Consider the following 27,833-nt stretch of genomic DNA (forward strand, 5'->3'; position numbering starts at 1 on the left):
AGACATGAAACTGTCTCAGAGTATTCTACAACACTGAAATGGCCTTTTCTGCTTTTGTCAGGTATAAAAAATGTCATCTGCAAAGAAAACCCATTTTTCTTGACTACCATAGCAATTATATCCTTGAATTTCTGAGTCCCTTATTTTCTTTGCCAGTTACTCTAAATATAACCCAAAGAGCAAAGGGGAAAGAGGACACCGTGCCTGGTTCCTCTGCTCAAACAGAACTTATCAAAGAGGAATCCTCAAACACACACACACACACTTTAATTTTCGCCTCCGATCCTTCATATAACCTCCTAATCAACCTTATAACTTTATCAGGGAATGCAAATGCTTCCATTGCCCTACTCATAAAATCTCATCTTAGTCCCTCAAATTCTTTCTCTGCATCAAGACCCACCAAAAGCAGTGGTATTGTCTTACATTCAACTTCCCTCTGGGTCATCATTGTTCTACTAATGTTGTTAAATGTTTGCTTCCCTTCCACAAAACCACATTGATCCATATCCATCACTTTTGGCATCACCTTCCCTGTTCTTTTAACCATTATAGGCATAAACATTTTATAGTCATGGTTTAGAATTGAAATGGGCCTGTATGAAGCTGGATCTGATGGGTCTTTATCATCTTTTGGTATTACATCCACCACTGCTTTCATCCAGGGTGTTGGTGCATCTCCTCTTTTTAAAACACTGTTAAAAACTTTCCAGATTTGTATCACTTTCTTCCCTTCTAGCTTCCAAACTTCCACAGGAACATCTATTCCTGGGGCCTTTCCTGTAGATATGTCACTATTTTTATTTTTCTCCTTATCCTTACTTTTAGTAATTGAGCCTTATCCACCTCTAACCTTGGCATATTTATTTCTACCTTAAACATTTCCATTTGCACTTTTCTTGGTTTCCAACTTGCTTTATACAGATTTTCATAAAAGTTCCAAAATATTTATTTTCTGTTATAAGCTCTTTAAGCTTGGCAATAACCCTTTTTATTTTCTATTGTCTGAAGTTATTATCAAAAATAGTTGCTTAACAGCAATCTTTCTAAACTCATGCATAGCACTTGTGTGAATCGAAGTGACAATAAAGTTTACTTTGACTTTTTTTTTACTTTATTAATCCCTTATTTTCTCTTTAGCACTCTGCAGTTGCACTCCTTGTTCTGTTAGATTTCCCCTATTCTGCAATTTTAACCTTTGTCAGTCCCTCTAAATAATTCTTGTTACTTCTTTACCATATTGTTTTGTTGTATCTCCACCCCTTTAATTTTATTCCACTCCCTAGCTATATTTTGAGAAGAAATTTCTATTTTCTGTAATAACTCCAGAATCATTTCCACTGCACATTCTTAAATTCCTCTCTTTTTTACAGGTAGGTGGGAAGTGCTAGTGTCTCATTTTTAATCTCATTACCCTGCATTTTTATTTTGGTTATTATTGGTGTGTGATCTCAAGTAGTTATTGGGTGCGTATCAAAAGTTTCAATTAAATGCTCATGCTCCTGTGACGTATGGGTGGGAGGCTTGTATAATGGTTAAGGTGTTTACCTTACAGACACAAGGTGTAGGGTTTGATTCTTAGATGGGGTAATTGGCTAGGCTTAAAATGTCTCAGTTAGCCTAGTACTAATGTATGATCCTGTGATATAATTTCTGTCTAGCCTAGCCCAGTTTTTGTACCTTGAGGAATAATATGTAAATCCTCTGTAAACTTCTACTACTGAATTCACATCTTCCCTACCAAATATTTGCATACATTTCTTCAACAATGTACCCTTTTTTGTTATATTTTCCCTTCTTGGCCCCCCAGATGCATCCTCACTGCTGCAAATCAAATTCCAATCCCCACCTATAAGTAATATTCCCTGCTGAAAGATGATTATTTCTCCCAGACTTTTCTTAAGCTTCATTATAGCAGTTTTAGGTGGAATATAAATATATGCCAGTGTAATCCTCCTTTGCCAGTAACCCATTATTACTACAAATCTACCATTATTATCTTTTTTCCCCTCTTCTCTTGCTATTGGGGCTTCTCTCACAATTAATATAAGTACTCCATTTTCCTTTGTCCCAGATATTCCACTTAATAACCATCCTGAAATCCTTTTTTTCATCAAATTCACATGCTCATTTCTTTCCAAATGTCTCTCCTGTAGCATAGCTATTTGCACTCTGTATTTTTTAAAAATAGTTCATAATTCCCTACTTTTTTCTATATGTCTGTGAGACCATTCATATTTAAAGATAATATGGAAAGTACTGTTATGATACTGTTATGTTATGATAATAAGTTGTAATCCGCTGTGGTGGTGCTGCGGTAGCGTTGTCACCTCACAGTAAAATGCTGAATGGTTCGACTCTCAGCTAGAGCGTCTTCTGCATGGAGACATGCGTGAATGGGTGCACCTTCGTTGAAGGTTGTGCATCAGGGCTGGCAACTCGGTACGTAAAAAATCAACTGCTAATCATTAGCGGACTGGAGTTCCCCTGTGGCGACCCCTAAACGGGAAAAGCAGAAAGACACAACAACAACAACAACAACTGTTATGATAATAAGTTATTATTCCCACCTGTTATGTATAACTCGCAGTGGTGCAGTGGTAGCATTATTGCCTCACAGCAAGAGGTTCTCCGGTTTAATTCTCAGCTGGGGTGCCTGCCTTCTGTGTGGAGTCTGCATGTCCTCCCTGTGTTCATGTGGGTTTTCTCCAGGTGCTCCGGTTTCCTCCCACATTACAAAGACATGCGCCTGGGGTGTTTCTCCCTGGGCCGCTTCTGAAAATAGGCTTTGTTCCAAGTTGGACTTTCCTGGTTAACAAATGTTAAATAGATAACAATTTTTATTCTCCATTTTCAGCTTTTGTGTTTCATGCATACACTAATGTTTGACGGGTTAATCTTTAATACAGTTGTTTCTTGACTTATCAGTTACATCTTACAAAACTTTTTCTTTTACTGCAAACCCTGAAGTAAATAAACATTTCCGTACAAATTCTAGAAAGCTGGATTTGTAAACATTAAATGGAATTTGTACTCAAGCTACAAACTACAACAGCACAGAATTACTGAACGTAGCAGTCATAATCCATAATAAAGGCTAAAATAAAGTATTTTAAGTTTTACTGAATTATTTATAATGTAGTCTGTTTTTGTTTGACAGGTAAATAAATACACATTTTCTGGCATAATCTTTCAGATTACATAGGGGGAGCAGGCAGAGCCAACAAAACAAAGGTGTTTTATTTTCTAAATAGTTTTATTAAGATTTACAAGTAAATAAAAATGTAACATTACAATATGTATAGAAATTGAATAGATAAATAAGAAAAACAAACAATGCAAAAAAAAACAAAAAAAAAAACAAAGGTATTCTTGAAGGATAATCAAAATGGTTTGCATAGTACAAAACACAAGATGGATGCAAAATCTTGTTTCACAAGGATTAAAACCTTCAAGTATTAATAGTTTGTCCTTTCTTATTTCCACATGGGATTCTTTAAAAATGTAATGCAGCACTTACACTCTGGGGTAAGGCATATTATCCAGTAACAAAACAGGTACTTTGTCAAAACTAATCTGAGTGCCATTCAAGTGAATGAGGGATGTCTGTACCATGCACATAGTTTAGAACAGGTTTCCCTAAAGGGCTTTAGGGGATTATCAGGCACGCAGGGCAAGCAATGCAGTAATGTTAAAAGCATGATCAGATTTTTTTACTGTTACCAGTAAGGAAGAAGTTATGTTGCTAACTAGCAAGAAACTAATAAAAAAGAAAAGAAAAAGAATGACAGAAACTTCCTGTATAACCTGTTTAACTTGAATTTCTGAGAAGGGATAACTATACTGAAAATAAGGCATATCCATGGCATGCTTTGTTCTGATGAAACATTCATTCATATATTTCCCTATCATATTTAGTGTGCCAGTTACACAGCTGTTAAATGCCAAGATACAGACAAGTGAAAAAAGTATCACCCTTTATGCTTTAGTCCTCTTAGACTGGGAAACTGTCAGTGCAAGAAAACTTGGCAGCTTGTGTTTTCTTCCTCTGTTTGAAAAGGGAGGAGCCGAAGCCATGAATAAAGTAGTGGAATGTATGACATCACTAGGGATCGTACATGGTAGGAGGTGGGACAAGTGAAACTGCAGTTGTACTTTGTGTAGTCAGTCTAAAAACCAGCTGGGAACTGCAGACAGTGAGATTTTCTCCCTGCGTGAGATAAATTAGCCATTTGGAGTTGTTAACTAAATGGATGATGAAACAAGCTTGCATGATTGGATATCCTGAACATGGCGGGTGGATATATTGACACTACTGCTGGTAAGTGATAAGCTTGCAGTATTGTATAAGGAGAAAATGGAGGTACTTCATGGAACACAGATCTAACTTGATAGGACATTTAACTAACATATGTGACAGGACCTTGGATTACTTTATACTAACTTTTTTTCTCATTCTAGGTTAATGCTAGAACTGATATTGTTGATTCATACTTAACCACAGATGTGTTTTTGTTGTTAGGAATGCATTTCAAGTGCTTGTATTCTTCAGGTAGCTCCTTTCAAACTAATGTAAGAGAATTGGTAGTCCCACCCAGATGACAAACACAGAGAAGTAGTAAAATGTGTGAACCTTTGATAAGGTCGTGGGTGAAATATTGTAAGTTATATGTTACACTTTATGAGTAAATGAAGTATGTATCTGTCAGAAAAAAAATATTATCTGCGCATAGCAGGCTATATGTCATGTTAAGTGTTAATGTTAACACTTATGAACTGTTGTGACTAAGATGCATTTCCCCAGCAGAAGTGCTCTTATTTCTTGTTCAGAGTTCTTACGTTAGTGTTTTTTACTGTCTAATGTATATGATAAGCAAAGTTTAAAATATTTTTGCCTATGTCGTAAGTGATGATTTAATAAAGGTGTTCAAAAAAAATAGAAAAGTTTAAACTAGGCTTCTAAAAAATTTCTTTATAATTACAGTAGTGTGTAGCACCTTGACCCATTGCACAAGCAAATAGTTAATCTTAACGTACCGGCACAGTGTACACACTTGAGATATCATAGTGGCAGCCTAAGAAATGACTATGGATGCTTAATAAAATTATACTTTTTCACTGGGGAGTACTTTTTCACAGGGGAGAAAGACTGCAGGTATTCACTATTGCATTGCTATCTGAGTGTCCTAGGCTGGGACCAGCATTAGAGACAGGGTGCATTGGTTTTGTGATGCACAAAACAGTCATACATGTTCATGAAAGCAGGACTTTCTGATTTTTTGTGTTATTGGGGAGAACACATAAACCCTTGACTGCTTATGTATACCATATGCCTACACACTTTCAATCAGGTGTGCACTCCATATAGACTTTACCTTTGCCTTTTGAAGTCCTGCTGAAAGGCAAGGATGTCACCATGGAGAAACAGTGAAATTAAATATGTCCAAATGAATGGCTAATGTGGAAGCATACCTCTCAACTGTACAGCTTTTCGCAGAATGTCCAGATTTTTGCCAATGTTTTTGGTCCATTTTTCATAAAATTGTGGTTTTCTGTCAAATTAATGAAATCGTTAATGATTGAAGTTAGAAAATAATGACAGACATTTGAGTTTCAGACTTCATACCCTTCAGAAAATTCATGATAATGCAAAACCTTTTATTCTATCAACTTTCTAAGTTTGTAAGAGCAATATTTAAAAAATGTCCCTATTTTTGTGCCTTTGTCCCACTTTCATGTATGACTTTGTCCAGATTTCTTGCTCAAAGAAGTTGAAAGGTATGTGTGGAAGTTGTCCGACAATGAAAGGAATTAAAATTTCTAAATAACTATCTCCAGTCATTCTAGCCTTTTGATTTCTCTTTGCGATGTTGGTAGTCTGGGCTTTTGGACACATCATCTGTTATCAAGCAAGGAGTACCTCCTCTTTTTGGAGGTAGAAGTAGTGTAGCATCAGAATTAAAGCCCAGCATCCTCTGATGTAGACCAGTACCACAAATGGCAAGGCCACTCATGAAACTGTGATAGAAAGGGAACAGATGCTGTTATGTCACATGTAGGAACATGCACAGAGCATGTGAAGCAGAGATGTTAGCTAACCCAATTCAAGCGTAACTCGGACCAATGTATGGGAAATTGGAAATTACCTCTAGCCTGGCATCTATGTCACTAGTAGACAGAAGTAGCTTGCAATTGCTTGACCATCCATAACTACTCCTACATATACCTAAAATAACCCTGGGGTATCAAAACTTGTTAGACACATTTTTAAAAAGCCCCGTGCTGTCTTTAGTCTAGTAATCACCTATGAACCTATGCTTCTGATAGTTTGAGAAAAAAGAAAAATAATACTGCAAAGGACTTCATACTGACTGCTTCCTTGAAAAATGTCATGAAGATTCATGTTAGTCAGCATGAAGTGATCACGGCTAGTGTTTCATGAGGAAATGTCAGAATAGCCTTTGATGTTATTTAATCCATTTTTTTATATTTATCCCCTTTCATCCATGTCTTGAGCTGGTCCATTTCTCTGTCATCTGTGTTCTTCTGCACCTTTTCTCTAGTCTCTTCATATGTAACATCTTCTGTCCTGAGTCTTTCTGATTTGAAATGTCTATAATGAATTATGTAGGCTGACTTTTGCTGTGCTTTTGTTTGTGTCTGTGTATGTGTGCTTGCACACACTTATATACCCTTGCTGAACTTACCTGCAATGTCCCCTTTGTAGAATATTTATTTGTATACCTCTTCTAATGAAAGTTGTGTGCCCATTTACTAGCACTCTAGGTAGCTGAATACTTTACCTGCCATAAGGACATTGTAGCCCATGGGACAGTTGGTCCGCACATCTCTCTCTCTCTGGATCTCAGGATGCAACTTGCAGGGTGATTAAGTGGTTATATAACAGCTGTATGGACCAGTCTTCATCCAGCCATAGTCAAAAGTTTTCCTCATTTTTTTCCTTCCAGAAGACTTCCATTAAGTAGCGCACAGTAACTGCCATGCTAGTTTTGTCAGCCATCACTTTCCAAATGAATTCAACCAGACTCTGGCATTGTCCCTGCCTCACTCGAAGAATGAAAGAAGTCTTCTGGATTCTCAGTCCCCTCTTCTCTGTTTTTTTCCAAATGTCTTGACAAAATCTGAGATAATTCCTAATTTGGTCATATAACTAATTTATTTAGTAATAAAATATACAGACGTAGTTCACACTGAACATGATATAGCTAGTCCTTTGCTTCCAAAAAGGAATATGCCTGCTGCAGTTAATTGTCATATCCACCTCCCATTAACGAAAGATAATTGGCTGTTAGGCATCTCCCCCCCCCCCCCCCCCGTGACCTTTGGGTACCTGGGCTGCTGCTGAAACCCTGGTTGCCAAAGATTCAGCCAGGCACTGTGGTGGATCTATGTAAACTGTATACAGTGGAAACTTGAAGAATCATTGCAAAAGTGAATTTGTGTGTCCGGTTTTATAATTCATATATTTTTTGTTCAGTGTGGACTATGTCTGCATATTTTCAGTAGCTTTGGTTTAGATGGCTAGTGTCACCAATACAGCTGAGAAAAATAATTTGTAAGGTAGTATTTATTTTTCCTAGAGTGAATTTCCACTCCTTCCCCAACAATGTTTGTTGTTGTTTTGTTTTTGCAGAAATACTAGCTACAGTAGACATGTGCGACAAATATTCAGTATTTCAATGCTTGCATGATAAAGGTTAATACAATTTATGTATTACATAGTAAATGAAAATAGTTGAAATATTAATGTACTTTAGATATAAGGTTCCTTCTTCCTTTTATATTGATGCATTTCCTGCATGGGTGTGTTGAAACATTAAAAGAACTAACGGACAGTCTCTTGTTTAAATAAATATGTGCTCTTCAGAAGACACAGTGTACAAACTGAGGTGTGTATTCTTAAAAATCTGGGAGCTTTGCTTAATTCCCTGCAGAAAGTATTTATTTCAGGAGAAACTCAGGAGCATCTTTTAGTGGTTGGAGAACGCACCCTGTAAGACAACAGGGTGAGTAATGGATGATTGTTCTGTGCACCGTTGGTGTGCTTCTATTTCTCAGTTTAGCAAAGACGTTTCATAAGCTTTGTTAACTGAGAATATGCCCAATACTGCTGTTGATGTACAGAAGCTACCCAGCAATAGCTCTCCAGTTCTGCATAACCTTCAACTTACAGACATTACATATTTTTCACTGATAGTGCTTTTGGTCCAAAGATGGCATAGAGCAGAGGCAGTCAGTCACTCTCATGGGCTGTGCATTGTGCAAGAGTCATGCTTCTAACTGGAGCGAGGAGTTGTAAATGTATGTTAGGGTAGTGTTTCAAAGAGTTATCAAGAGTTAGAATGAGAAGGCAAAGAACACTATCAAAATAAGCGATTACACCAATGCACGCATTAATTTGTGTTTGATTTGTTATTGATACAAGATGTTTTAGACCTTTGTAAACAGTATGTACTGAAATATGAAGTAGGCGAGGTATTTTTAAACAAAACATTAGTTGCATGATGTTTCTGTTTTGTTTATTTGTTGTCTCCAGTAGTAGCACATCTGTACTTTTTCATTATGGTGAGTTGCATAAAAGCAGCAAGTGCTACATTATTGCTGAAATTGGACTTTGTTGCAAACTTTGAAGAAGTAACTGCTTTCTGCCTTTGACCATATCATGCCTTCCTTTATTTCTCACAGTTTTACCAGTGGAAGCAGTTAGAGAATTTATATTTCCGTGAGAAGAAGTTTGCTGTTGAAGTCAATGACCCCCGCAGGTAGGCTTTCTGTTTTAGTCATCCAAAGATGATAGGTTGGTTGTTATCTCATTTTTGTCCCCTATTTACTTTGAATGAATACAATTTTGAATTATTTTTCTAATGAAAGATTAGCCAGGAATACCATGCTTTTGAAACAAACATTGTTTTCTTATTGGATGTTTATAGTGCCAGCAGAGAGTGAGAGCTAGTTAATCACCAACCAGGTGTTGACATTGACTCTGGAGTATTTCTACAGACAGGATCAGTCACAAAACATTTGCAATTATTGTTCACTTGTGTCATGCAAATTAGAATAATCTTTTCAGCAAAGAAGTATCAAAATATGTCGCTGAAAAAAAAAATCAACAGGATTTTTATGTTTAATAATTTAGTAAAATGTCCGTTTGTTTTTAAACCAGTTTCATTGCCAAGTACCAGAAAAGCTTGTTAAAAGTTGTTGCTTGAGGTGCAGATTTTGCTTTGCATTTTGCACATTTTCCAGACCTTAACATTCTGCTTAATGAGCTGATATATCCTAGTTAGCAAGGGGAAAATCTAGGGATAGGGTATATTAAGTTGAATATTAAATGAGATTTTTGTTTTGTTTTCATTTTAAAGAGGTTGCATTTAGTTCATTGGCCACAGCTTGTCCAAATGGCCAGAACTTTGAAATGTATACACTAATTATGTGCTTTTATTTATTAGTTCAGATGCAAATTTAGCTTCCAAGATCTCAGTACTCGTTTTTGACCAACACAGATGGTCTGCGCATGTTTATAGATATTCATGCTCACTGATGGCCCAGAGCTGCATACTGTTTTGTTAACACATTTGTTTGTGTCTTTCGGCTTTTCCTGGTTAGGGGTCACCACAGCGGAACTCCAGTCTGCTAATGATTGGTAGTTGATTTTTACATGTCAAGTTACCAGCCCTGACACACAACCTTCAACGAAGGCATGCCCATTCATGCATATCTCTACGCAGAAGACGCTCTAGCTGAGAATCGAACCAGACAGCATCTTACTGTGAGGCGACAACGCTACTGCAGCACCACCACCGCGTTTTGTTAACACATTCCACCCATTAAAATTGGCATTATATGATCCATTGTTAATGCTTTCAGAAATTAATTTTAGATAATTTGCCTAGAATAAATGCTGCCAGTACTGGAAATGTGTCTAGAACAACAGGTACTTATCCTAGAAGTCCTAAAGTACCGTCATTTAAAAAGGAAAAGATTGTGAAAGGAAAATGTTATTGTAACAGGCAATATTTAAAATGTGGATAGTGCATACAATTTACGATGAGGGATAAGGGTGAACATAAAATGCTGAAGTTTTACTTAGGTTTATGTTTAATAGTTGAGAACATTGAACCACTGTGTAACTTAAATTTACAGTGTCATTTTAATAGTTGAGAACATTGAACCACTGTGTAACTTAAATTTACAGTGTCATTTTTCCAAGCGATATACAGGGGAGTTCTGGACTGTTTGTGAGGTGGCATTGTGTCCTTTTGTCAGTGATGATACAGATTCAGAGAAACCCCAACTTTCCTGATGGTTAGAAGTAATCAGAATAACTAAACATTCAGACATACAGCTCTCATTCAGTATTTAATGGCAAGGGTTAAACTGCTGGTTATCTGTTGACTACTGAAAACAGTTGTAGGTTGCAATATTGTTTGCAGAGTAGGTGGTCTGTGATAGGAATTTTGTGAGATAAAATGTGTGTGTGTGTGTGTGTGTGTGTGTGTGTGTGTGTGTGTGTGTGTGTGTGTGTGTGTGTGTGTATTCACAGATGTCACTGAACATCATTGCTTAAGAAAAGGATCTGGTTAAAAAAGGAACATTATGCAGAAATCCAGGGGGAAGTGGCCTCCAAGTAAGATGTGCACCTGTGCAGTACAACCCATATATGGACACGGGTCCCTTCAAAAAAAATAAAACCCATAACATCTAATTTCATAACCTTGAAACCAGAACATCTAAAACCCAAAACATCTAAAACCCATAACATTGAATTTCATAACATCTAACAGTGCAAATCCCATGAAAATAACATCCCCTCCATGTATAATGACACCAAACTACTAAACACACTTTTTACAAAATTTCTGCAGGGGGGGGGCTTGATACAGTGGGGTTAGGAAATTAACTTTTTCCCACTGTAGTGCGATCTTGGAGTTGGTATATTTAATTTATGGGGGTGGGGTGGGGGGGCCTCATGGGGGGTTGCCCCCTGCAGAAACGTAGTAAAAAGTGTGTTTGGCATCATTATATGTGGAGGGGATGTTATTTTCTTGTGATTTGTAGTGTTTGATGTTCTGATGCACATTTTCGATGTTATGAAATTTAATGTTATGGGTTTTAGATGTTTTGGGTTTTAGATGTTCTAGTCTTAGTGTTATGAAATTAGATGTTATAGGTTTTAGATATTTTGAAGTAGATCCACGGACACACACCTGTACTGCATAACCCATTTGAAGACATGGACACCAACCAATTATGAGGGGAGGGGAGGTGTTAAGGCTGTACCTCTAACTTCCCAAATAGGAAAATATTTGTAGACCCTAGGAAATCTTTTTGAGTGAAACCTAAATGGCACATGTTGGGCAGAGGGTCTCTGGTAGTTAATTACTCTAATATAATTGAGACAAGTTAGAATGGTTTGGTTTTCATTTTTTTTTTTTGTCTTCGTGAACATATTATGTGTTCAAATCCTTAGGAGGCAAGCCTTAATACAGTTATGATTTCTAATAATTATTTGCTGCAGAACAGATATAAGAACATCCAATTTATATATTCTTGCATGCTTACTGTTGAAATCCTTTGCGGCATCAGCATTTTTAATGGAGATTGCATGCCTTTGCATTTCATATGACTATGTCTGCAAAGCATTTTTCACACAGCAGTTGCATTTAATAAGATAATTCTGGGCAACTGTTAAAATGGATGACATTTGCTTGCTGTAAAGTATTGTAGAAAGAATGGGTAAGGGAATGAGGACTTGCAGACTGCTTTTTGCAGCAGGAACAAGAATATTTCTAGAAATATTCATTTTCTGTGTATTCTCATTCATATATAGGAATGCCATTTTTGTCACACTGTGATGTAAAGTATTCCTTGGTTAGGTGAGGAGGGAATCCAAGTTGTGGCACTGCCTGTACTGACAGTGTAGTGTGTGTGTGTGTGTGTGTGTGTGTGTGTGTGTGTGTGTGTGTGTGTGTGTGTGGGTGCATATCCTGATACCATTAGTTATTTTTATATATATTGTATATGTGTGTCTTTGTGTGTATGTGCATTTCTGAGTAGGGTTGTTTATGGAAGCAAAAGTCTTACATTGACTGTCTTACTTGTTTAACTCATTTAATTTGCAACATTTGAAGTTACATTTGTGGCGGTCCTTACAGAGTAGCTGAATGTTTCATTTCATTTTGTAATATAAACAATTGAAACGTGCTCAAAAGGCCTGGAGGAAAGCCAGTAACTGTAGCCTCCTCATGCCTGCGGATTGCAGTGGGAACATTACTGTAATTGTACTTCTGGCACTCATGCCTGGGGGCTGCAGTGGGAGTACTCTGGCACTCGTGCCTGGGAGCTGGAGTGGGAACGCTATTGTAGTCATACTCTGGCACTCATGCCTGGGGGCTGCAGTGGGAACACTACTGTAATCGTACTCTGGCACTCATGCCTGGGGGCTGCAGTGGAATCACTACTGTAGTTGTACTCTGGCACCAGTACCATCTGCTCTGCTCTGGCTTTAGCTGTAATGTTACATTACATGTGCTGATGAGTAAACTGCCCCTTAAGACTACTAATTTACATGATGCTGCTTACACATTCTCAGATAATCATGAAACTGTGATGCTTAGTCTACAAACCTGAACCTTCTGCTGCAGTACCACTTGGTAGACCCTTTTTTGCTGAGATAGTTCAGTCCCCTGATATGCCATTTCACTGTCTGCTAAAGGTTTTGTTGAGCCTCACTGTAAAGGGGAAGCTTGTGGAACTTTCGCTGAGGGTAAGTAGACAGAGGCAGCCTGTAAATGCCCTAAGGGTAAGTAATCTTCTCAGTAAATTTGCCCTAGGTAGTAGAAGTAGATGACCCCACTGATGAAAATAAAGATATACTTGTGGCCTAGGGATTCCCCTACTGCCTGTTGGTGCCACTGATCAAAGCAGAGTTAGCCCCATACTTAAAGTTCTGACAGTGGTAAAGTGACTCAGCAGTGGCTTGATGCTTTCCTTCTTGTGTGTGTGAGGGGGTTACTTGGATACTGATAAATGATTTTTGACTGAGTCCTGGAGCACAAAGTTTTGTAGAACAGTCCAGAGCTTTGAAGGATAACTGGATATATATATATATACACTCTCAGGTGTGTTTCCATGTTGGAGCCATAGGAAACTGCACCTGTTGGTAAGAGAGAAAAATAGTCATGTAGATGAAAAGATTGTTACCCTAAGCAGAATTGTAATTATGTTATCTGGCAATAACTGCTGCCCTCTCAACTGTAAGTTAAGAAAGCAAAAAAAAAAAGTCTTCTGAAACCTGAGGACGCAAAAAAAAAAATCTGTTCTGCCTTGAGACTGTAGCATATTGCTTGCTACAAATGTAATAGATGTCTTCTCACAGCTAAAGTTCCACAAACTAAACACTTCAGGGTAGGGCTTCAACTGTGACCATAAATTCAGTATTAACATTCATTTATGAAGCTACAGTAGGATTATTACAAGGGCTGGGGTTCCAGTCACTGTCTTTCTCTGAAAATATTGTAACTCACCTATGCAGGCCTTGAATACCATACATGCCAAATATTGTTTTGAATTTTAAGAATGTCTTCTGTTTAAAAAAAAAACAAAACTTAAAACTGTGTAACAAGACATATATTATTGGTACGTTATTGAGGCTGGATATATTTTATTTTTCATTGAGAAGTGCTTTGTAATAGCATATGATTTGTTATGCCAGGCACTGTTATAATGCATTCTTTATGGTCAGAGTGACTTACATTTATACTTTAAACAGTCAGGTTAACTAGAAACACCATAGAAACAGTATAACATGTATATTAACTTGCTGTGGTTGTTATTCCCACACCAGGTGCTTGGATTCATGCTTCAGTAGTGATACTGTAGTTTACCATAAGGGAAGTATTGCTGTCCTGACATGTTAAACCATGTTCCCATCTACCTGAACTGGTTTCATGTCACTTGTCAAAAAAAAAAAAAAAAAGAGTAAAGGAATTTCTCCAGTGTCTGTACAAATATCCCCCAGTCAGTAGGAATACCATCTAGTATCTCTGCTGAAAAGCCTTGTGGGTCTAACCCCAGTTAATAAAATGTAATTAAATAAGTAAACTGAAATGATTCACAGCATTTACAGCTGGGGTGGAGGTTAATGTTGGGGTAGTTTAAACTGTATGAAAATAGTGATTTAAGTGTTTTTGTATCTTTGGATGCATAAAACAAATTGAAGGGCCCTACTACAATAAAGTTAGGCTTAAATATAGGAGTGGCAGAGTGATTTGTGCAGATTTGTAATGGATTATTTCTTGATTGTGACATGTGAACAGTCTTTGAGTTTTGATGCATTCTATTTCTGGCATCCAAATTTGGTGTGTTTGCATTTTATAATGCCAATTCAGGCTGTTTCTGATACTTGTGATGCCAAAAATGGGAAAGGACCAATAGTTAATATCTGTAACAGTGATAAACTTTGCTGTGAAGATAAAAGTGCTTACGGTAAGATCGTAAAACTTATCCAGTAAGCCTCCAGGGAAGAAAGAGTCCACACCGACAATAAACCATGTCCTTTAATGCAACACTGATACCAAATTACCCAGTTACCTAATTAAAGCCCTCCTCTTCCATTATGAGACATTAAAACTTCTATAAATATTGCAGACTGTTAGAATAATATAAAATAAAAAATGTAATTAAATAAACTAAAATACTGTCTTCGCATTAATATTAAGACACATTCAAATCTGTTTATAAAAATATATAAATATATATATATATATGTATGCAAAAAAGTGTAAAAATGCATTCAAAAAGTGCAATCGAGTATAAAAATGTGTGTGTGTGTGTGTGTATATATATATATATATATATATATATATATGTATATATGTATATATATATATATATATATATATATATATATATATATATATATATATATATATATGTATTACAGATATATAAATGTACTAAACCTGGGTAAGCACACATTAAAATTAATAATAATAATAATCAGTAAACCCATACTGTATGTTTACCCAAAAGGTTACTACCTCAATAAGTTTTCAATTTTAATATACATGTGATAGAATAAACTTCATTCAGTCCAGGAAATTGGCAAGCTTTCAGTCGTAGTTGCCAAATTAATTCCAAATACAAAGATTCTGGACCTCCTCTTCCATCAGGTATGATGCTGTCTATTACCTTAAACTTATGTGTGGTCCATCTGTTCCTGTATATGCCTAGCCAAAGCATTTTCCAACCTGCCCTTCCTTATTTGATAGAGGTGTTCATAAACTATTTCCCTGAACACTGCAAATGGGAACCCCTTAAGTCCCTTCCAATAAATGAAGCAGTATCCTACTTCAATAAGACTTTCCTAACAATCCTAGATCATCATGCCCCAATTCGTACCATAAGAGTGAAAAACAAACCAGCAGTATGGCTCACAAGTGAGACCAAAAAGCTAATCCTCTCCAGGAACAAATCCTGGACCAAATGGCGTACCACTAAACTCATAACTGATCAGCAAAATTTTAGACAACAACGAAATATGACTAAAAAAGCAATAATACAGGATAAAAAAAAACTTTTACATCCAACTTCAACAATCTTCCCTCCAAAAACCACAGAAGTTCTGGACCTCTATTAACAGACTAATATCCCCAGGTAAAGTTGTAACACCAACTCCACTTGGCAGCAACTCTGATGACCCTACAAAAACAGCAAATGCGTTTAATACCTTCTTTACCACAGCTGTACAAAACTTAGCAAATCAACAATATCCTGACACTGCCAACCTGTCCACTACAAGCCCCACCCCCCCTCCTTTCCACCTAGAACCAATACCCACCTCCTTCATCTCCTCCTTACTTCAAAAACTTAAGCCTTCTACCCCCTCAGCTGACAAATTACCAGGGGAATTCCTACAACTAGGAGCCTCAGCCATTGCCTACCCAATCTCTATATTGATTAACAGAACTATTAAGGAATGCACTATTCCATCAATCTGGAAAATCTCACATATCATTCCCCTTCACAAAGGTGGCGACTCTACTGAATACTCAAACTACCGTCCCATAGCTCTTCTGTCTCCTCTTGCTAAAATAATGGAGAAATGTATCCACAAACAACTAATTACCCACCTACTCCACCACAATCTCTTAGCGGACTGTCAACATGGCTTTCGTCCTTACCACAGTACTACCACAGCCCTACTTTCTTTTACCAACTGTATCAACACAAATCTAAACAATAATTTCCTGTCATCAGCACTCTTTGTAGATCTTTCTAAAGCCTTTGATATGGTCAACCATAAACTTCTACTCCACCTTCTAAAGTCCCTATCACTTGATAAACCCGCCTTGAACTGGTTCACATCCTACCTGGATAATCGTAAACAAGCAGTTCTCTGGCAGAATCATCTTTCTGAACTTCTACCCACTTCCCTAGGTGTCCCACAGGGCTCTATCTTAGGCCCACTGTTATTCTCCATTTTCATCAATGACCTTCATCTCTCTATCCCCTTCTCTACCTGCATTCAATACGCCGACGACTCCACAATTATTTGCTCAGCAAAATCCCAAACTGACCTACATTCTCTCACACAAAAATCCTTCACCACAATAGAAAAATGGTTCTCTAACCATTGTCTTCTCCTCAACCCAAAAAAAACCAAATTATTGCTGTTTACCCCCTCACACACATCTCCCCCTCTTCATTTTACACTTCAATCCAACAATGGTACTATAATTTCTCCTGACACCACCACCAAACTCCTATGAATCACAATAGATAATCAACTTAAATTTAACACTCACATTAACACTATAATAAAATCTACCAACAAAAAACTTGGATCTCTATATAGAATTAAACAATTTCTATCACCACTAGCCAGATCTACAATAGCCAGAACTCACTTACTCTCTACCCTATTATATGCCTCCCCCATCTACACTAACCTGTCCCAATATAATCATAACAAACTAGCTAAATCTTATAATAGCATTGCCAGATTTGCCACTAACTCACCTTATAGGACTCATCACTGTCAAAACCTAAAACAACTAGGCTGGCTTGAATTACCTCACCTACTACAATTTAACCAACTTATTATTGCCCATAAAGTCCTTTATCAACCTAACAATACCCCAACTCTCTCTACCCTCATAACACCATACCATAACCTGAAAAGTTACTCAACTAAAAAAATGCAGATGCAAACTTCTTTATCTAAAAATTCTGCAGGAGACTCTCTTTTCTCTAACTTTGTTGGTAAAATATGGAACCTCCTACCAAATGACCTAACAGCTCTTTCATCTCTCCCATTATTCAAAACTAACCTTAAACATTTCCTCTCCAAACACTGGTTATGCTCTTGCAATAACCCTGATTAATCTGCTTTTTCATTTCCTTCTCCTCTGCTCTACCATGTCTCCCTCAATTTTTTTTCTCTTAAAGTTTATCCTTATATCATTATTTCTCTCTGACCATTCTACTCTCTCCAGCTCTACTCATCCCATCTAACCACCAATCCTGTTTTCCAATTCCTGTCTTATCCTGTAGAAGTCCTGAGTAACCTTATATCCCCATCTTTTCTTGATTTACTTACTTATTGCTTTCTTGTGGGAAAAAAATTGTGAAATCATTTTTTTTTACTATGAACAAATCTTGTTCTTGTAACATTTTGCTATACATTTTTGTATTATTATTTTTAAATTACTTGTAACATTAAATGTTTTGAAAACTCGGAGCTTTTCTCCTCGGGCCTCCACTGAAAATGGACATGTATCCAGTTGGACTAGCCCGGTTAACAAATGTAAAATAAAATAAATAAAATAAATAAACTTCCTATCAGTCTTCCCTATGTAGAATACTGGACATTGCTGGCATTGAGCCACATAAACTACAGCCCTGGACTGACAATTCAGTTTTGTATTTAATCTTATATTCTGTACCCCTGATGTTCACAAATGGTCTTGTTGTCATATACGGACAGTAGTGGCACATATTACATTTACCTATACCATTTCTGTTTCCAGAATTTAGTGCTGGAATTAGATTGGAATTGATTTGGCAACTACGAACAAAAGCTTGCCAATTTCCTGGATTTAATTAAGTTTATTCTGTCGCATGTATATTAAAATTGAAAAACTTATTGAGGTAGTAACCTTTTGGGTAACATACAGTATGGGTTTACTGATTATTATTATTAATTCTAATGTGTGCTTACCCAGGTTTAGTACATGTATATATTTGTAATATATATATATATTTTTATATACTTGATTGCACTTTTTGAATGCGTTTTTTACACTATTTTGCATAGATATATATATATATATATTTTTATACACAGATTTGAATGTGTCTTGATATTAATGTGAAGACAGTATTTTAGTTTATTTAATTAATTTTTTTATTTTACATTATTCCAACAGTCTGCAATATTTATAGAAGTTTTAATGTCTCATAATGGAAGAGGAGGGCTTTAATTAGGTAATTTGGTAGCCTTCATTCATTTGTTGATGGTGGTATGATGATGGATGAGAGTATATATATATATATATATATATATATATATATATATATATATACTTTAATTAATGTAGTCTTTTACTTGAAGAAGTCTCACAATTTGTTGGGAAGAAACGCGCTTTGTGTTTATCAGTGTTGCATTAAAGGATGTGGTTTATTGTCGGTGTGGACTCTTTCTTCCCTGGAGGCTTACTGAATTAGTTTGCTTTTCATTTGCTTCCTGGTTTTTAAGATCATAGAACTTGCCTTTGATGCTCGTAATGAACCTGCAAACCATGCTGATTGCTGAATCACAAATCATGGATCTGCCAGTGATCGTGAATCTGTTTTCTTACGAGAAGATGTCACTGGTAAGAGTCGGAGTTGTATGTTACTATTTGCTGGTCATTTTTGGGAGCTTTCTCTTTCAGTGCGCACACACACACACACACACACACACACACACACACACACACACACACACGCAGCAATCCATTTACTTTGTTAGCTTCATTATTGTGTTTGCCACCTCTTCTTTAGTTAGACTGCGAACATTGTCTTTGTAGACTGCGAACATTGTCTTTGTTTTGTAATGTGGAACTGTCGGAGAAAAATATACTGCGTTATACCAGTTTAATGAACAGAGTCATCAACTGTCTTCAGTCATCTGTCCCTTTCTCCAAATTGTGCTGCTTCTTCCCAACCAAAGTCTAAAGAACACTAAAGTAAATGTTCTTTCATATGTCTGTAGATGACAAGTATTGCACATATCAGCAGATTACTATCAAGCGGTACATTTCACTTTGATGCAGACTGTTTTGCATTTCACAGTCCTTTACGTTACTGCCTAGACTCCTTGGTGATCTCAGTGATGGCTTTCTTCTTAACCCTTCAAGACCTAAATCCCTAAAGAAATGATCAGGAGCTGTCAGCCTGCCTCCTTTGTCCATTGGAGGTGTCTCACTACATTGTTTTTCACATTGGAAGTTTCTCACTACATTGTGTTTCACATTGGAGGTGTCTCACTACATTGTTTTTCACATTGGAGGTGTCTCACTGCATTGTTTTTCACATCTGAGGTGTCTCACTACATTGTTTTTCACATCGGAGGTGTCTCACTACATGGTGTTTCACACTGGAGGTGTCTCACTGCACTGTTTTTCACAGTGGAGGTGTCTCACTGCACTGTTTTTCACAGTGGAGGTGTCTCACTACATTTTGTTTCACATTGGAGGTGTCTCACTACATTGTGTTTCACACTGGAGGTGTCTCACTACATTGTGTTTCACATTGGAGGTGTCTCACTACATTGTGTTTTACATTGCTGAGTCACATTAGCTACCCAGACAGCTGCTGTACTGCAGAAGAAGCTGTAAGAGTGATATCTCTTCATAGGTAAAGGATTTAGGTTATGGCGTTTCTAGATGACAGTTCTCCTGGGTGTTTCTCTGTATAGGTTTGTACCTTTAGAAGGATAGCTTTATTAGCCCATTCCAGCAACTTATAATAAACTTACACCAGAATTAAGTGAAATTGTTTGAAAATGCTTGATCACAAGTTGCCCACAATTTTTTTTATTTCACATTTGTTGTTCTTAATTGGTATAGCAGCAGTTCAGAGCTTTAAAAACTGCAAATAAAATGGTCTTCTGAACTGAGAAGAACAGCTGTTTGCTTTGTCACGTGACATGCTTTTATATTTTCATTTAACACTTCTGTTCCTACACAAGGAGCTTGGGAGGGTGGAAGCTGCCACCAGGTGCTGCCATTTATTTTCCAAGACTGTCAGATAATGAAATATAGGTCACCATACTATGTGTGGTTTATATCACTGCTGACCTGCAGAGAACCACTACAGTCAAGTAGCTTGTCCATGCGAGCAAGGGATATCTTCCCTCTTGTGTTTTAGCTACTATTTCTAAAAAAACTAGGTAGTGGGCTTCAAAACAACTCTGAAGAGATGTGAAAGCTATAAACTTAAACTATTTGACTGTCAGTAATCTTATTTTGAAGTATTGACATCTGGCCAGACCTTTCCATATGAGTAACCACCACTGTTTATAAACAGCGTGTCTTGATTTTTACAATTCGTTGGTTATTTTGTTGAGCATTGTTTTTGTCTCTTTCCTCTTAGGAAACATTGACTTGCATGTGACTGTCAGTAATTATTGTAGTTTCCTTTCTCAAACCATTTTAATCCCTAATTGAGAGTTGCAAGAAAATGTGACTAGACTGTCTGGATGTCAGCCAGCAGTTACACTGCATGAATGCAGCTCTGAATATTTCTGGGCTGCAAAGCTTATGCTGTCATCTTGCATCTTGATGTGCAAAGATAATCTTTTTATGCATCTGTGCTCTTGACATTTTTAATTACACAGGAGAAGTTTTCAGCACCCAATCCTATCAGCAAAAAGCGAGTTATGGCTGAATGGATTTATATTTGCCAAAGCATGGACTGCTAAGCATTTCAGTTCATTTGTTATTTTTCTGTCTACCATCTTTTTCTTGTACTTTAAGACTAGAAACATACAGAGTCATAATTTTCTTTCTGCTTGCTCTTCCTTGTTTATACAGAACTGAGAGGGCATCAGAAGCAGCACTGGTTGCTGTCTGGCTGGCGCACATGGCAGGTACTAGTGTATTTGCTATATTGATTGGCACTGTTAGCTACCATGGGCCCACTCCGAGTGCAAAGTGAAACTGTGGAGTTATTAGAAGAGCAGCACTTAGTGTCTGTTTGATGTCTTATTGAAAGACTGCAGAAATGGGAGACTACAATACGTGGCAGGTAATACCCTATAAAATACTCTTTGGACTGTCCAGTCTTTTCGTAACCACCTCTCTGCAGACCTAGTTTAATCTGTTGTATTCTTTCTTATTTTTACAGTGGTGGCTTAAGTTAATCTTGCTGCAACATGCCCCAGGGTTGTGCACCCACATCAGTCTAGTTCTCCCATTTCCAGAAGATCACCCCATAATAATCTTCTAGTATATAGGGATGTGGGGCTCACATCCAGATCGATTGTGGAAGTAATGGTAGTGAGTGATGATTGTTTTCATTAATGTTTGTACCCCTTGATAAATTCTGCCCGAGACCTGTCAAAGCTTAATCTGACAAAGGGCTTATAGCATTCATTGCTTTATGACAACGAGCCACGACTTTCTATAGGCATTGCAAGTCAGAGCTTATGAATTCGATGTAGTTGCACAATACAGAACCTGTACTGGGACATCTAATGCAGTTCCTTTGGGAACAGCCCAGCAGATGTTTTTTTTTTTTCCTGAGACGAGGGCTGCCACCTTTCCTTGTGGCTAAAACCAGACCAAGACCACACCCATCACACCTCCAGTAACCCCGCCCATCTCCTCCCCTCTCCCAACCCACTTTCCACCTATTTCATGACATCATCGTCACATCAGATGAAGAGAACACCCTATTTTTCCCATTTGTAATGACTTCTTTCTGCTGATTTACTATGGTTTTCTGTTAAAAAGCATAGTAAGTTTGCTGATTTAGCAAACTCCAGTAGTCTTTCTTTTTTTGAAACAGAATACTGGAGTTCTACCACTGTTTTCTGAACTATTGGACAATCTATCTGATTTCTGGTTAGTCAGGGAAAAAAAACGGATAGGCAGCAGTGCTATCTGAGACGCTGAACACTGTTCTATTGCTTCACCCATCATTTGTGGTCCTGCTGTCATGTCAGAATAAGTGCCTGTACATTAGGGGAATCCTTAATTGCAGTAAATATCTAAGGAGTGTTGAATCCCATTGATTTTGTGTTTAAATTGGAAAACATAATTCTTGGGATTCCCAATACCTTACTGCAGAAATTTTTACACGGCAGATTTTCACATAGTGGGAGTGTGATAAGCTTGAGCAATTCAGAGTCCATTATCCCATCACAGAGATACACAGGCACCGATTTTAGCACTGACAACAATTTCACTTGAGAAGCTGCATGCAAATGCAGCATTCAGTAGGTGCAGCTAATGATTATTAGCCATGTGCTGTCCCCAGAAATGGTACCTCTGCCGGAGCAGCTTGGTAGACGGATTTAGAGATCTGTTGTACCATATTGTTGTGGTTGCATGAAGCAAAAAAAGTGTATGCCATCAATCGACAGTATACAGCCAATCACTCCTACTGAGGGATTGCAGTTAGTAGTACAGCTACAGGTAGATCTCTCAAAGCCATCACTGTATTTATGTATGTATTTTATATATGTGTGTGTGTGTGTGTGTGTGTGTGTGTATATCATTTCAAAACTTTTCCCACCTTTTATTTAGGTGTAAAACAAATCTGTTAGGGGAAAAAATATAAAAAATAAAAAATGTACAATAAGCTGGTTGCATAAGTGTGCACAGCCTTAAACTAATGCTTTGTTGAAGCACCTTTTGATTTAATTACAACATTTAGTCTTCTTGGGTAGGAGTCTATCAGCATGGCACATCTTGAATTGGCAATATTTGCCCACTCTTCCTTGCAAAAGCACTCCAAATCTGTCAGATTGCGAGGGCATATCTTGTGCACAGCCCTCTTCGGGACACCCCACAGATTTCAGATTTGCTGTTGGATTTAGGTCTGGGCTCTGGCTGGGCCATTCCAAAACTTTAATTTTCTTCTGGTGAAGCCGTTCTTTTGTTGATTTGGATTTGTGCTTGGAGTCATTGTCATGTTGAAAGCTGAATTCCTCTTCATCTTCTGCTTTCTAGCAGACGCCTGAAGGTTTTGAGACGAAAGTGACTGGCATTTGGAACTGTTCTTAATTCTCTCCACCTTGACTAAAGCCCCAGTTCCAGCTGAAGAAAAGCAACCCCAAAGCATGATACTGCCACCACCATGCTTCACCGTGGGGATGGTATTCTTTTGGTGATGCCAAGTGTTGTTTTTGCGCCAAACGTACCTTTTGGAATTGTGGCCAAAAAGTTCAACCTTGGTCTCATCAGACCATAACACATTTTCCCACGTGCTTATGGGAGACTTGATGTATTGTTTTGCAAATTTTAGCTGGGCCTGGATGTTTTTCTGTGTAAGAAAAGGCTTCCGTCTTGCAACCCTACTCCATAGTCCAGACGTATGGAGAATATGGGAGATTGTTGTCACATGCAGTACACAACCAGTACTTGCCAGAAATTCCTACAGCTCCTTCAGTGTTCTAGGTCTCTTGGCAGCCTCCCTGACCAGCTTTCATCTTGCCTTTTCATCAATTTTGGAGGGACTTCCAGTTCTTTGCAATGTCATTATTGTTCCATATTTTCTCCACTTTTTGATAACTGTCTTCACTGTGTTCCATGGTATATCCAATGCTGTGGAAATTTTTTGTACCCTTCTCCTGACTGATACCTTTCAACAATGAGATCCCTTTGATGCTTTGCAAGCTCTCTGTGAACCATGGCTTTTGGTATAGCAGGCAACTGAGTAAATGTCAGGAAAATCCTACTAGGACAGCTGAACTTTATTTGGGGTTAATCAGAGTCTCTTTAATTGATGGCAGGTATGTACTTAAGAAGACTGAATACTGTAATTAAATCAAAGGGTGCTTCAACAAAGTATTAGTTTAAGGGTGTGCACACTTATGCAACCAGCTTAGTAGATTGAATGTATAGATAACCAAAATGCTAATTATCGACATGAGAAGACCACACGTTTAGAATAATAAAATTACACTATATCGAAACTTGTAAGAACAAAGTAGCTAATGTGCAAGTTTGGGAACACTCGGACTTTCTGAATGGAGATTGCGGAGCAGAGAGCAACAGCTGCTCCATCTAAACACCTGATTAAAATTAAAATATACTGTTTTCAATGTTTTTGCAGGGGTTAAGCCCCCCCTTTGCCCCCATGTAGTGGGTTGTGCCCCCAAAACCCCATGCAAATTATATATACCAATTCTGAGGTTGCACTACAGTCGAGAAAAGTGTACATTTTCGATCCTCACTACAGAGTAATCTCATTCGAAAATGTTGAAAACGGTGCATTTTAATTTTAATTAAATATTTAAATGGAGCAGCTGTTGCTCTCTTTGCTTCACGATCTGTATTCAGAAAGTCTGTGTGTTCTTGGACATGCACAGTAGTTGCTTCATTGTTACAAGTTTCAGTATGGTGTAATTTCATTATTCTAAACTTGTGGTCTTCTCGTCTTGACAATTAGCATTTCGGTTATCTGTACGTTCAATCTACTGAAGGAGATCCGCATATATGCATTTGTATCTATGTATATAATCTACATATATATATCCATGTCTTTATATAAAATGTGTGTGTGTGTGTGTGTGTATGTATGTATGTATATATATATATATATATATATGCATTTGTATCTATGTATATAATCTACATATATATATATATATATATATATATATATATATATATATATATATATATCCATGTCTTTATATAAAATGTGTGTATGTATGTATACACGTCTGCAAAGGTGTGAATGCAACTGCCTGCATATGTGTGTGTGTGTGTGTGTGTGTGTCTGTCTGTGTGTATGTGTCTTTGTATATTTGTGTATATCTGTATAGTTGCTGTGTGGAAGGAGTGTACAGCAATGCCATCTCTGATGTGCATGTGTGTATGCGTTTTCGTCTTTGTGTGAAAGTGCATGCACCTGCATGAGTGTGTGGTTTTCTGAACTTGTGTGTCTATTTGTCTGTAAGAGCATGTTTGCAGCTGTCTGGATGTGTGAGCGTACACGTTTGTGCTTGGATGTATGTATTTGAGTATGGGGGGAATCTGTGTGTGTGTGTGTGTGTGTGTGTGTGTGTGTGTGTGTGTGTGTGTGTGTGTGTGAATGTCTGGGAGTATGTGAGAGTGCTCATGGGTATTTCTATGTGTGTGCGCATATTAGAAGGTTCCTGTGCTACTGTTTGCTTCCTTCACAAAGTGTCTGTGTCAAGAAGAACCTTTGGGTCAAGTGGGCTGGCTGTGCACACATGGTATGCTGGTATGGGGAGCACTGTGCTTGTCAGGTCTGACAGTTCAGTGCTTGATTCGGAGACATGGTAATGAGCTGTTAATGAGGCATTGCTTGATGCAGCCTTACAGTGTGTCCGAATTGTAGATTATTGCCATTGCACTGTTGGCAGTCCCCATTTGGCCAATTAGCTGTAATGGTGATAGTCTTTCTGAATCCTAAGGAAATATCTTTTAAATATTTATTGTTTTTACATTTTAAAATATGAGTTGCTTCCATTTACTGAGAATGACACTTCCATTCATTATCTGTGTCTTTGTTATACAGTGACTTAAAGTGTGTAATGGAACTTTACTGAAGTTTATACATGAAATCCTACTTTTACAGTTATCTAGTGAAATATTTATGAAAAGGTCTTGTCATCTGAACTATATATTTAGTTAGTATTTTTTTGTATTAGTTATTTTTAATATCTTGTTCCCTTTAAGTAACTGTTAAATGTTAACCACCGCAATGACAGGATGTTATACTACAGAAAAATAACATTTTGAAAATGACACATACGTGGCTCTTTCTAATCCCTTTTCTTAAAGCTTGAACTCACCTAGTTTCACACAAACATCTTCAGAAGTAAGCTTTTTTGTTTATATTTTGTTTACTTCCTTCACAGAGTGTCTGTGTCAAGAAGAACCTTTGGGCCAAGTGGGCTGGCTGTGCACACATGGTATGCAAGCCCTTCCTTGATCAAATCCATATGGCTCATGGCAATTAGTCAGCATCAGTTTTACTTGGACAGGAAGCAGAGCAAAGTAAGTAAACGGGATGTGTCCCAACATTTGACATGCATGTTCTTTCTGTTCCGAACAGTTTCTTTTCAGATTTGTGTTTGTTCATTCCTGCTTCTGGTTTAGTCACACGGTCAGTAGTAAGAACTGTGCCCAAGGAACAGAAATTGTACTTTAAAGTGTACTTTAGGTAGGCTTTTTTTTATATATATATATATAAATAGCTTAAACAAATATTGTAAAATAGCAAATGTTTGCTGAAAACCATGTAAAATGTATTTTATTGTATTGCTCATTATTTTGATGCCACACAGTTCTGCATAGACTGTACCACCTGCTTGCACAGCTCCATAAATGCCATTAAGCAATGAACTAGTTCAGCTGTGATGTTAATGCCTGTGGAGAATGAAATGCTTTGAAGTGAGGAGGTAAGTTACTGTTAGTTACACTTCTTTGTAATTCATTAGGTAGTCTGACCAGGGAACTGTTTTCCTTCCTGCAGGCAAAAATTCCATCAGCAAGGAGCCTTGGAGATATTGCCATGGATTTAACTGAGCTGGGAACACCAAAGCCTGTCATACTGCCAGCTGTAGGGACCAAAAACCAACTTATTATGGCAAGCAATGGAAGCCTGATCTCTTCAGGTATGCAGTTGTTATACTTTGCTGCTGTAAGACTTAGGATGAAATATTAAACTGTAATTGATTCTGCCCCATTCCACTTGCTGCATATGTCAGTAATGTGAATAATACCTCGTGAAAAATGGAACAGATTATTTGCTGCAAGACAGATATGCTTCTTGTGTGTGTGTGTGTGTGTGTGTGTGTGTGTGTGTGTGTGTGTGTGTGTGTGTGTGTGTATGCACATGCCTTGGCTGTACATGATTGGCACTGTTTAAGTGACACCCTGACCCTATGTGCAAAATAGGGGAAAAAGTGGTTGTGGATGAATGATAGCTGGATGGATTAATATTGACAAGTAAAAATGTCTAAACTTGCAATACTGACAATAAACACAGGCCACCCAAACCCCTTATTAAACTCAGATAGATATAGATGGATAGCTAAAATAATAAAACAAGGAAATCCCCAAAAGTCCAGCAATACCATCTAACTTAATTTGTCTGAATAGTGGTACCTTTTTTGAAAGGTGAGGTGCAGGGATGGGGTTAGGGACAGGATCAGGGAGAGGGTTAGGATAAGCACACATGAGTATGGGCAGAGAGCTTTGAGTTAGCACACATGAGTAAGCCGGCATAGGGGAGCCTCATCCCTTTGCAGGATTTTACTCATGTGTGCTGACCCTATCCCTGCCGCTGCCTGTAACCCCAACCCTGCACCTTACCTTCCAAAAAAACCCTTCCCTCACAGTACCACTGCTTTAGACAAAAGGACACACATATCACCCATAACGTGAACATGCACATCACTAAAGCTGTCTCCTTACCTAGTACTTACTCTGTTTAATCCACAAACAGTCGCACCTACATTTCCATGCTTCACAGTAACCTAGTTAGCTCCATCAACAAAACCAACATTCAGTAAAGTAAACATCCAATCTGATGTTGTTAATCTTCTTTCCATTTATCACTGA

The 27,833-nt window shown here is 37.6% G+C and overlaps 1 protein-coding gene across 2 annotated transcripts in view; it reads left to right on the top strand.

Annotated features, from left to right (window-relative positions):
* The window catches only part of FRMD4B (FERM domain containing 4B), a 2,055,076-nt gene that overhangs the window by 1,794,631 nt on the left and 232,612 nt on the right, over nt 1-27,833 (top strand). For both annotated transcript variants that reach the window (XM_044077901.1, XM_044077900.1), the window contains exons 12-14: nt 8,707-8,783; nt 26,126-26,264; nt 26,743-26,884. In XM_044077901.1, the coding sequence (XP_043933836.1) occupies nt 8,707-8,783; nt 26,126-26,264; nt 26,743-26,884 (358 nt within the window). The remainder of the gene's footprint in view (nt 1-8,706; nt 8,784-26,125; nt 26,265-26,742; nt 26,885-27,833) is intronic.

The sequence above is a fragment of the Protopterus annectens genome, chromosome 7.part0 (genome assembly GCF_019279795.1).
Source record: "Protopterus annectens isolate FY-2018-M chromosome 7.part0, PAN1.0, whole genome shotgun sequence".
NCBI lineage: Eukaryota > Metazoa > Chordata > Ceratodontiformes > Protopteridae > Protopterus > Protopterus annectens.